Source organism: Hyla sarda, chromosome 9 (assembly GCF_029499605.1).
Source record: "Hyla sarda isolate aHylSar1 chromosome 9, aHylSar1.hap1, whole genome shotgun sequence".
NCBI classification, from domain to species: Eukaryota; Metazoa; Chordata; class Amphibia; order Anura; family Hylidae; genus Hyla; species Hyla sarda.
In genome coordinates this window covers 2,313,020-2,325,133 of record NC_079197.1, presented here as the reverse complement: position 1 = coordinate 2,325,133, position 12,114 = coordinate 2,313,020, and the positions used below count along the sequence as shown (strand labels likewise).

The 12,114-nt window shown below is 44.8% G+C and overlaps 1 protein-coding gene across 8 annotated transcripts in view; it reads left to right on the top strand.

The window, feature by feature from the left end:
• Nucleotides 1-12,114, top strand: part of RXRA (retinoid X receptor alpha) — a 237,002-nt gene that overhangs the window by 188,184 nt on the left and 36,704 nt on the right. For 7 of the 8 annotated variants that reach the window (XM_056537919.1, XM_056537920.1, XM_056537916.1 and 4 more), the window contains exons 5-6: nt 423-602; nt 5,763-5,870. In XM_056537919.1, coding sequence (XP_056393894.1) covers nt 423-602; nt 5,763-5,870 — 288 coding nt within the window. The remainder of the gene's footprint in view (nt 1-422; nt 603-5,762; nt 5,871-12,114) is intronic. The other variant, XM_056537918.1, reaches the window with a different exon arrangement.

The following is a 12,114-nucleotide window of genomic DNA, read 5'->3' as shown; positions in this document are numbered from 1 at the left end:
GTCACCGCTGATCTCTAGTGATGGATAGGCTGTATTCTCAGTGATGTCACCGCTGATCTCTAGTGATGGATAGGCTGTATTCTCAGTGATGTCACCGCTGATCTCTAGTGATGGATAGACTGTATTCTCAGTGATGTCACCGCTGATCTCTAGTGATGGATAGGCTGTATTCTCAGTGATGTCACCGCTGATCTCTAGTGATGGATAGGCTGTATTCTCAGTGATGTCACCGCTGATCTCTAGTGATGGATAGGTTGTATTCTCAGTGATGTCACCACTGATCTCTAGTGATGGATAGGCTGTATTCTCAGTGATGTCACCGCTGATCTCTAGTGATGGATAGGCTGTATTCTCAGTGATGGCACCGCTGATCTCCAGTGATGTGTGTGAATATAACCCAGTGTCGTTGATGGTCCCTACAGGTAAACACTATGGCGTGTACAGCTGTGAAGGATGTAAGGGATTCTTTAAGCGGACAGTGCGGAAGGACCTGACCTACACGTGCCGGGATAACAAGGACTGTCTGATTGATAAGCGGCAGAGGAACCGGTGCCAGTATTGTCGCTATCAGAAGTGTCTGGCTATGGGCATGAAGAGGGAAGGTAAGAGTCTGCTGTCTCTGCTGTGTGCGGCCCCCGGATCTTCACTCCTCTGTGGGGTCTTCGCTCTCTACATATAAATGTAACGATTTATTATGTAAAGATAGAATCCACAGGAAGGATTTATATTCTGCAGATGTTTCCTCTGATAAAGCCGGGTGCGGATACTATTACTTCTCCCAGGTTGTCATCCAGCTTTCCCAGACTCCTGCATGGCTGTTCTGCAAAGCTGGAAGGATTATCTATTTATAAAGCCACAAAACCTGGATGAGCTGTAATGTGGTTAGTCACCCAGCTTTCCCAGAGCCAGACACTGATTTCACTTTATTCACTTGTGTTCCCCATCATTCTGCCTCAGTTCTCCACAATCATTTAGGAAACATGGAATCCAGCTGTGACATAAGTATTCATACCCTTCACTATGACATAAGTATTCATACCCTTCACTATGACATAAGTATTCATACCCTTCACTATGACATAAGTATTCATACCCTTCACTATGACATAAGTATTCATACCCTTCACTATGACATAAGTATTCATACCCTTCACTATGACATAAGTATTCATACCCTTCACTATGACATAAGTATTCATACCCTTCACTATGACATAAGTATTCATACCCTTCACTATGACATAAGTATTCATACCCTTCACTATGACATAAGTATTCATACCCTTCACTATGACATAAGTATTCATACCCTTCACTATGACATAAGTATTCATACCCTTTACTATGACATGTGACATAAGTATTCATACCCTTCACTATGACATAAGTATTCATACCCTTCACTATGACATAAGTATTCATACCCTTCACTATGACATAAGTATTCATACCCTTCACTATGACATAAGTATTCATACCCTTCACTATGACATAAGTATTCATACCCTTCACTATGACATAAGTATTCATACCCTTCACTATGACATAAGTATTCATACCCTTCACTATGACATAAGTATTCATACCCTTTACTATGACATGTGACATAAGTATTCATACCCTTTACTATGACATGTGACATAAGTATTCATACCCTTTACTATGACATGTGACATAAGTATTCATACCCTTTAATATGACATGTGACATAAGTATTCATACCCTTTAATATGACATGTGACATAGGTATTCATACCCTTTACTGTGACATGTGACATAAGTATTCATACCCTTTACTATGACATGTGACATAAGTATTCATACCCTTTACTATGACATCTGACATAAGTATTCATACCCTTTACTAGGACATGTGACATAAGTATTCATACCCTTTACTAGGACATGTGACATAAGTATTCATACCCTTTACTATGACATGTGACATAAGTATTCATACCCTTTACTAGGACATGTGACATAAGTATTCATACCCTTTACTAGGACATGTGACATAAGTATTCATACCCTTTACTATGACATGTGACATAAGTATTCATACCCTTTACTAGGACAGGTGACATAAGTATTCATACCCTTTACTCAGGACTTAGGTGAAGCCCCTTTTGGCAGTGATTCTGGCCTCCAGTCTTCTTGGGGATGAGGTCACAAGGTTCACGCTCCTCGATTTGGAGAATTTCCTCCATTCTTCTCTGCAGATCCTGTCAGCTCTGTCAGGTTGGATGGGGCCGTTGGTGAGGCCATTATTTTGGTCTCTCCAGAGATGTTCTATTGGGTTTAGGCTCTGGCTGGGCCTTTCAAGGACATTTGTTTAGAGTGTCGGGAGCATCACCAGAGGCTCGTGACGTCACGGCCATGCCCCCTCAATGCAAGTCTATGGGAAGGGGCATGGCGGCCGTCATGCGCCCTCCCATAGACTTGCATTGAGGGGGTGTGGCTGTGACGTGACAAGTGGGATGTCACCGTGACGTCACGAGCCACCGCATCGCAAGTCATCCGGCACGGAGCGAAGTTCATTCCATGCACTTGATGTCTGGGGTACCGCAGCCAAGATCACTGGGGTCCCCAGCAGCATAGGGGATAAGATGTCTAGGGGCAGAGTACACCTTTAAGGACACTGGGCGTGATCAGTCTGGAGCGGCAATCAGATGCCCTGATCAATAGGCCCTTAACAGGCTCTATCAGTCGATCGCCGATAGCACGCAATAGCATTATTCAGTGTTTGTAATGATTGTATGAAAAGTCCCCTATAGAACCTACCTAAAATTATTAAAACAAAGTTTTTAAAACACTACACATAAGCCCCTCCCCTAATAAAAATTTTAAATAAACTCACAAAAAAAAATATATGTGGTATCTGAATGTGCGAAAATGTCTGAAACATTAAAACATAATGTTTCTGATCCCGTACGGTGAATGTCGTAAATGTCCAAAATCGCTGATCACTTCCCAGAAAAAATGAAATAAAAATTTAGCAAAAAGTCAGATATGCGCATAAGTGGTAATGATAAAAACTACTGACCAGGGTGCAGGTGACCCCCCATACAAAACATAAGGGTCAGAATACAGAGTACAGTATAAAAAATACTCATTTTGTTTACAAAGTTTGTCTTCATATTGAAAGGAGGACAACGATAGAAACGCGTGTAACATGGGGATCATTTCAGTCGTATTGACCCACAGAACAAAGAGAACTTAGCAGTTTTACCGTAAAGTTCCCGGCTTAAAAAAGAAACCTCCCAAAAGTTGCAAAATGATGGTATTGTTTTCTATTTTCCCCCCCCCCAAATAATATTTTTTTTGGTTTGACCGTACTTATTATGGTAAAATAAAAGGTGAAATTACAAAGTACAATTCGTCACGCGCAAAAAAAAAAAAAATGCCTCATATGGATCTGTGGATGAAAAAATAAAAGTTATGTCTCTTAAAAGGTGAAAAGGGAAAAAAAACACAAGAAAGCAAATTTGATGTCCTTTAAGAGTTATTTCATTGGACCAGAAAATGTAGATTCTCGCAGTCCGATCCTTTAGACGCCTTTTTCATGTACTGAGGATAGGCTTCTCTCTGGCCATTTTGCAATATATTGGTATATAGCAAAGAGGACTTCAGAAAAAGACAGGATCTCCCGGCGCTGATCGGAACAAGAGGAGCAGGACAACAGAGCCTTCAGGTGAGGATCTTTATTGTTCCAGCATGCAACGCGTTTCGCTGCGCATCCACAGCGAAACGCATTGCATGCTGGAACAATAAAGATCCTCACCTGAATGCTCTGTTGTCCTGCTCCTCTTATTCCGATCAGCGCAGGGAGATCCTGTCTTTTTCTGAAGTCCTCTTTGCTATACGTTGGGTTCTCAGTCTCTTCTCTTACCAAGTCCCTCTTTCCCCCGATTACTTAGTTTGGTGGGCGGCAGCTCTAGGAAGAGTCCTGGTTGTTGTTGTTCTTCTGTGTAAGAATGGAGGCCACTGTGCTCCTAACTTTGCCACTGTGCCTCTACAGGCAGTTCTTTCCGCCTCATGGCTTGGTGTTTGCTCTGATATACTTTGTCAGCTGTGAGACCTTATATAGACAGGGCTGTGTCTGAGCTCTACAGGCAGTTTTTTCCACCTCTGATATATATTTGCTCTGATATACGTTGTCAGTTGTGAGGTCTTATATAGACAGGGCTGTGTCTGAGCTCTACAGGCAGTTCTTTCTCCTCATGGCTTGGTGTTTGCTCTGATATACATTGTCAGCTGTGAGACTTTATATAGACAGGGCTGTCTCTGAGCTCTACAAGCAGTTCTTTCCCCCCTCATGGCTTGGTGTTTGCTCTGATATACATTGTCAGCTGTGAGATCTTATATAGACAGGGCTGTGTCTGAGCTCTACAGGCAGTTCTTTCCCCCTCTTGGTGTTTGCTCTGATATACATTGTCCGCTGTGAGACCTTATATAGACAGGGCTGTGTCTGAGCTCTACAGACAGTTCTTTCCCCTCATGGCTTGGTGTTTGTTCTGATATACACTGTCAGCTGTGAGATCTTATATAGACAGGGCTGTGTCTGAGCTCTACAGGCAGTTCTTTCTCCTCATGGCTTGGTGTTTGCTCTGATATACATTGTCAGCTGTGAAATCTTATATAGACAGGGCTGTGTCTGATCCCTACAGGCTGTTCTTTCTCCCTCATGGTGTTTGCTCTGATATACATTGTCCGCTGTGAGACCTTATATAGACAGGGCTGTGTCTGAGCTCTACAGACAGTTCTTTCCCCTCATGGCTTGGTGTTTGTTCTGATATACACTGTCAGCTGTGAGATCTTATATAGACAGGGCTGTGTCTGAGCTCTACAGGCTGTTCTTTCTCCCTCATGGTGTTTGCTCTGATATACATTGTCAGCTGTGAGGTCTTATATAGACAGGGCTGTGTCTGAGCTCTACAGGCAGTTCTTTCCCCCTCATGGCTTGGTGTTTGCTCTGATATACATTGTCAGCTGTGAGATCTTATATAGACAGGGCTGTGTCTGATCCCTACAGGCAGTTCTTTCCCCCTCATGGTGTTTGCTCTGATATACATTGTCAGCCGTGAGATCTTATATAGACAGGGCTGTGTCTGAGCTATACAGGCAGTTCTTTCCCCCTCATGGTGTTTGCTCTCATATACATTGTCAGCAGTGAGATCTTAAATAGACAGGGCTGTGTCTGAGCTCTACAGGCAGTTCTTTCCTCCTCATGTCTTGTTCAATCAGATGAATTTACCTCCGGTGACTCCAATCAAGGGGGAGAAACATCTCAGAGATGATCAGGTGAAATGGGAGGAGCCAGAGGTAAAGGTCAAGGGTTATAATGAAGGGTCTGAATACTTATGCATAGGCTAAGCTTTAGTATTTCATTTTTAATACATTCACAAACATTTCTAATATTCTACCTTCTCATTGTGGGGTATTGAGGGCAGAATGACCGGGGAACTGATCACAAGAAGGAAGAGAGAAAAAACGTGAAAAAAGTGAAAAGGTGTGAAAAACTTGACAATACAAAGTAACTAAGAAAGCACTGAATGGAATATATTGTTGTGGAGAATGTGATTGCCTGGAACGCTGAGGCGATGACTTGTAGTGGCATGGCGCTGCCCGGTCCGCAGTATGGCGCCCGCCCCGTTGGGACCGTTACTTGGCACCTTCCAGGCGGCACAGGCTTTTGTTAATAAATGTTGTATAGTGACATGTAAGCTCTTCTTGACATTAATTCTCTGTAAATGTTTGTGTAGTTTTAGGCAGCTGGACGGCTGCCGGTAAGAAGTTTGTGATAAGGAATGAGGGAATTTTAGATCAGCCGCTCCATCCACCCCGAGGCTGTAATCATGACCGCCCATCAGGTGATAATCTCTACCTATCTAACATGCTACACATTGTCCAGAGAGGGCGCTATCAACTGCATGAACATATTCTGCCGCGTTCACACTGCCTTCTTGTGTTCCTTTCACTCTTTCCGTTGCAGTACGCTTAAAGGGGTACTCCGCCCCTAGACATCCAAAGGATAGGGGACAAGATGTTTGATGGCGGGGGTCCCGCTTCTGGGGCCCCCCACAATCTCCTACAGCACCCGGCATTCTAAACAAATGCCAGGTTGTTGCGGCAGTGGTTGTGACATCACTGCTACGCCCCCTCCATTCATGTCTATGGGAGGGGGCGTATCAGCATGACATCATGATTACTGCCTCCGGCTCAAGCACCGGAGTACCACTTTAAGTATATGAAATGAAACGTAAACCAAAAAGCAGTGTGAACGCGGCCTTTACTGACTGTCTCCCCTTATCTAGAGATCTAAAGCCTGATGTGAACCTGTCTGTCCACCATGTTTAGGGTCTTGTTGACCCTCTGTACTTTGTGTTCTAGTAATTACTGGCCTTGTGTATTATAAATCAGATGTGTATAAGGTGGCGGTATTATATAGTGCACTATAGCTGTAGATTTATCAGTAAGGGGCTGGAGAGAATGTTTAGCTGCTCCAGTGTCTCCTGTGCATTACTTGTTGTTACATGATTGGCTGCAGCTTCTCGTGTACAGTGATGTCACCGCGGGATCTTCCCTGACTCTGCTCCAGTGTCTCCTGTGCATTACTTGTTGTTACATGATTGGCTGCAGCTTCTCGTGGTGTACAGTGATGTCACCGCGGGATCTTCCCTGACTCTGCTCCAGTGTCTCCTGTGCATTACTTGTTGTTACATGATTGGCTGCAGCTTCTCGTGTACAGTGAGGTCACCGCGGGATCTTCCCTGACTCTGCTCCAGTGTCTCCTGTGCATTACTTGTTGTTACATGATTGGCTGCAGCTTCTCGTGTACAGTGATGTCACCGCGGGATCTTCCCTGACTCTGCTCCAGTGTCTCCTGTGCATTACTTGTTGTTACATGATTGGCTGCAGCTTCTCGTGTACAGTGATGTCACCGCGGGATCGTCCCTGACTCTGCTCCAGTGTCTCCTGTGCATTACTTGTTGTTACATGATTGGCTGCAGCTTCTCGTGTACAGTGATGTCACCGCGGGATCTTCCCTGACTCTGCTCCAGTGTCTCCTGTGCATTACTTGTTGTTACATGATTGGCTGCAGCTTCTCGTGTACAGTGATGTCACCGCGGGATCTTCCCTGACTCTGCTCCAGTGTCTCCTGTGCATTTCTTGTTGTTACATGATTGGCTGCAGCTTCTCGTGTACAGTGATGTCACCGCGGGATCTTCCCTGACTCTGCGCCCCCCCCCCCCCCCCCATTGATGGGAATAAAGTTTTTTGTGGTATTCCACTGAACGAATGAACAGGTTCTTTATTTCTTCAGAGTCCAGAACTTATATTTCCACCACAGCACCTCTGCACTGTAATAGAATCCCATTGAAGACAATTCCGTAGTGTGCATGGGCCCTTACAATCTTATCTCTGGACGCCTTATAGACTAGGATACAATACATTGTATAGTACTATTCCCTAGGAGTGTCTGCAGTAATGGACAATGCTCCTTGATGAAGTCACTTCTTGTGGTGAAACATGTCAGAGGGGCTTTGATCTCTTTCAGTGTCATTCATTGGGTAGATTGCAGGATTGTACCGTGGACACTCCTAGGGAATAATACTGTCCCCCGCACTTGATCCCGGTCTATGAGGCCTCCACATATGTCTGTTACATATATAACCCTTATTACTACTGGAGTTTTACCATATTTTCTAGGTTATCAATAACGTTTTGTTTTCCTTTCTTCTTTTTTTCAATACATAAAATAAGCTAAATGAGGATATTGGGATAAGACATTTACCCTCCATTAGGTTCTCACCGTGTGCGCCGGCAGTTCACGTTATTGCAGATATATCCACCAGTTTATGGCTGTAGGATGAGCTAATACTGGGGTCAAACTATGATCTATACATCAATCCTTCATTGTGGATCCCGACCATAAATGACCCACAAGATCCCGAAGGTTGGATTCTCCTGCAGTAGACAGGGATGGAGGGTCTGTGCTCAGGATACTGCCTCCAATTTCCCCTCCATAGAGCAGTGTGCCTCCAGCTGTTGCAAAACTACAACTCCCAGCATACCCGTACAGCCAAGCTGTTACAAAATTACAACTCCCAGCATGACACTACAGACAAGTTGTTACAAAACTACAACTCCCAGCATGACACTACAGACAAGTTGTTACAAAATTACAACTCCCAGCATGACACTACAGACAAGTTGTTACAAAACTGCAACTCCCAGCATGACACTGCATTCAAGTTGTTAGAAAACTGCAACTCCCAGCATGACACTGCATTCAAGTTGTTACAAAACTACAACTCCCAGCATACTAATACAACCAAGCTGTTGCAAAACAACAACTCCTAGCATGCCCGTACAGCCAAGCTATTGCAAAACTACAACTCCTAGCATGTCCATACAGCCAAGCTGTTGCAGAACTACAACACCCAGCATGACTATAAAGCCATGTTGTTGCGCAATTACAACTTCCAGCATGACACTACAGTCAAGTTGTTACAAAACTACAACTCCCAGCATGACACTACAGCCAAATTTTTGCAAAACTACAACTCCCAGCATGCCCGTACAGCCAAGCTGTTGCAGAACTACAACTCCCAGCATGACTATAAAGCCATGTTGTTGCGCATTTGCAACTTCCAGCATGACACTACAGTCAAGATGTTACAAAACTACAACTCCCAGCATTCCCATACAGCCAAGTTTTTGCAAAACTACAACTCCCAGCATGCCTGTACAGGCAAGCTGTTGAAAAACTACAACTCCCAGCATTTCCAGACAGCCAAAGCTGTTGCAAAACTACAACTCCCAGCATTCCCACACAGCCAAGCTGCTGCAAAACTACAACTCACAGCATGCCCATACAGCCAAGCTGCTGCAAAACTACAACTCCCAGCATTCCCACACAGCCAAGCTGTTGCAAAGCTACAACTCCCAGCATTTCCAGACAGCCAAAGCTTTTACAAAACTACAACTCCCAGAATGCCTGGACAGCCTTTGGCTGTCCAGGCATGCTGGGAGTTGTAGTTTTGCAACAGCTGAAGGCACCCTGGGTTGAAAACACTGCTATAGAGCAACAAGTCATGGGTGTTATTATGGTCTCCGCTCCCTCTATATAATGATTTACCAGACACATTCAAAATTACAAAAAAAAAAAAAAACTCCTCATACCCCGGGGACGACTCAGGACATAAGAAACCAAAAAAACTTCCATTTCTATTTATTTTATATTTTGGCAGTAAGCAGCTGCGGCTTTCTTCGAATCGCCTATTTCTGTCAGGCAGACGTATTCTGGTTCGCCCCGGGCGCACCTATTCCCTGTCAGCGACGCAAAGAAATAACCAAACTCCATTATCATCGCGGGGACAAGACGATCTGTTAAACTTAGACCCAACGTGAGGAAAACAAGATTATCACCCGGCTGGCGGGATCGATGGCGAGCGGCTTGTGCCGCCGAGCAAGAGGATCCGGGGTCACGTAAACCGTTTAGGGAAGAATTCTGCAGCAATAATTGAATTAATCTCCTGTCTCCGTCCATGATCCCGGGTCAGGGAGCAAGCAGTTTAAGGAAGGAGTCCGGGGAGGGGGGCAGAGAGAGGCCTGGGAAGGTCTGGTCTTAATTTAAATAGCAGCCGGGTACATGAATATGGCCACCGTCATTATACAAGCTATTAACCTCAATCCCAGCCAAGGACTGTGTTCTCCAGCCGCTCGCTGCAATTTGCGATGACTTCATTAAACCAATCAATGACAAGGATTTTTTTTTTTTTCCGGCAGAGTAGACTTGAGTGGAGGTCATTGAGGGGGGGCAATTGTACCCATTATTAAAGGGGGTGTCTAACATTATGGGTCTGTATAGGAGGTGTTGGAAGTAATAAGCCCTTACAGGCATCTGATCCGTATTATGTTTGGCATCCTATGATTCCTTGTGACCCCAGAACACTGTTTCCAAATCAGGGTGCCTCCAGCTGTTGCAAAGCTACAACTCCCAGCATGCCCAGACAGCCTTCGGCTGTCTGGTCATGCTGGGAGTTGTAGTTTTGCTACAGCTGGAGGCACACTGGTTCGAAACACTGCTCTAAGGTGTCTGCCATACACTTCACACACAAAAACGCTATAAAAACCATAAGCAGCAGCATAGAGGACATTATAGAGCAGTGCTTAGTTGCCTCACCAAAAAACCAGAGCGGCTTTGAAACGCGTAGTGTGGATCCCTATTGTGCAATAAATAATTTTACCTTCAATTATTTGCTTGGTGGCAGCGCAATTTGTCTCCCTTTTCTTGGATATCTTCAAACCTGCATTATGAATAAAGCCCTGGCATGCTGGGAGTTGTAGTTTTGCAAGCGCTGGAGGCACAATGGTTGGGAAACACTGGTCTAAGGTGTCTGCCATACACTTCACACGCAAAAGACAAGAGATCCCCCACTACTGTGTCTATATAAAAGCCCTAAGCAGCAGCATAGAGGACATTATAGAGCAGTACTAAGCTGTTTACATTATGAATAATGCCCTGGCATGCTGGGAGTTGTAGTTTAAAGTTCAAAGGCTACAGCTGAAGGCACACTGGTTGGAAACACTGCTATAAGGTGTCTGCCATACACTTCACACACAAAAAACAAGGGATCCTCCACTACTGTGTCGCTATAAAAACCATAAGCAGCAGCGTAGAGGACATTATAGAGCAGTGCTAAGCTGCCTACAGTTGCCTGACAAAAAAGCCAGAGCAGCTTTGAAACGCGTAGTGTGGGTCCCTATTGTGCAATAAATAAGTTTACCTTCAATTATTTGCTTGGTGGCAGCGCAATTTGTCTCCCTTTTCTTGGAGATCTTCATACCTGCATTATGAATAAAGCCCTGGCATGCTGGGAGTTTTAGTTTTGCAACCGCTGGAGGCACAATGGTTGGGAAACACTGGTCTAAGATGTCTGCCATACACTTCACACGCAAAAGACAAGAGATCCCCCACTACTGTGTCTATATAAAAAACCCTAAGCAGCAGCATAGAGGACATTGTAGAGCAGTACTAAACTGTCTACATTATAAATAAAGCCCTGGCATGCTGGAGGTTGTAGTTTTGCAACCACTGGAGGCACACTGGTGGGGAAACACTGGTCTAAGGTGTCTGCCATACACTTCACACGCAAAAGACAAGGGATCCCCCACTACTGTGTCTCTATAAAAACCATAAGCAGCAGCAGCATAGAGGACATTATAGAGCAGTACTAAACTGTCTACATTATAAATAATACCCTGGCATGCTGAGAGTTGTAGTTTAAAGTTCAAAGGCTACAGCTGAAGGCACACTGGTTGGGGAAACACAGCCCCAGAACGATGAATCCTGTTACATTGAAGCTTCTTTGAGAAGACCACCCAAAAATGCCTTCACAAAGAGGTGGTCTTTTGGAGAGGTTTTGTTGTTTATACTGGACTTGTGACATTTTAGTTTTGCCCTTTGAAGCGGTAAGAATATAGAGCAGTGTTTCCCGATCTGTGGCTCTCCAGCAACCCCCATCATGTCCTGACAGACCCCCATACATTTTGCAGTAGCCTTTCCTAACCTGTGGCTCTCCAGCTTTTCCTCCATACACTTTTCAACAGTGTTTCCAGACTGGTGCCTCTCCAGCTGTTGTAAAACTACAACTCCCATCATGCACTGCTAGTCTACAGGCATGGTGTCCGCTTTCTGCAACAGCTGGAGGGCCATGAGTCTGGGAACACTGATCTTAGAGGCTTTGCAGCGGCTCCGCTGGGATTGCAGGAGAGGATGCGGCAGACATAAATCTGCCCTCTATCTCTCTATTGACACATTGTTGTCATTACACAAGACGCAGCAGCTGTTGGAGCAGATTAAGCAGAGGATTTATTGTCTCTTTAACACATAATTTAGCTCCTGTCCCACAGCAATTAACAGGGGAAAGTGGCAGGAGACCCCGCGGGCGTCCCCCGTCCTGTGTGTGTGATGGGACTCAGATTCAGCAGTTCTGCAGCGCCCGCTCCTGGGTCTGATACAGTCTGTGACTATGTAACAAGAAGTCAGAGGGTCCTGTGCCCAAGAGCTTACAGCCTAATGGGGGGCACCGATACAAGGTGTGCCCA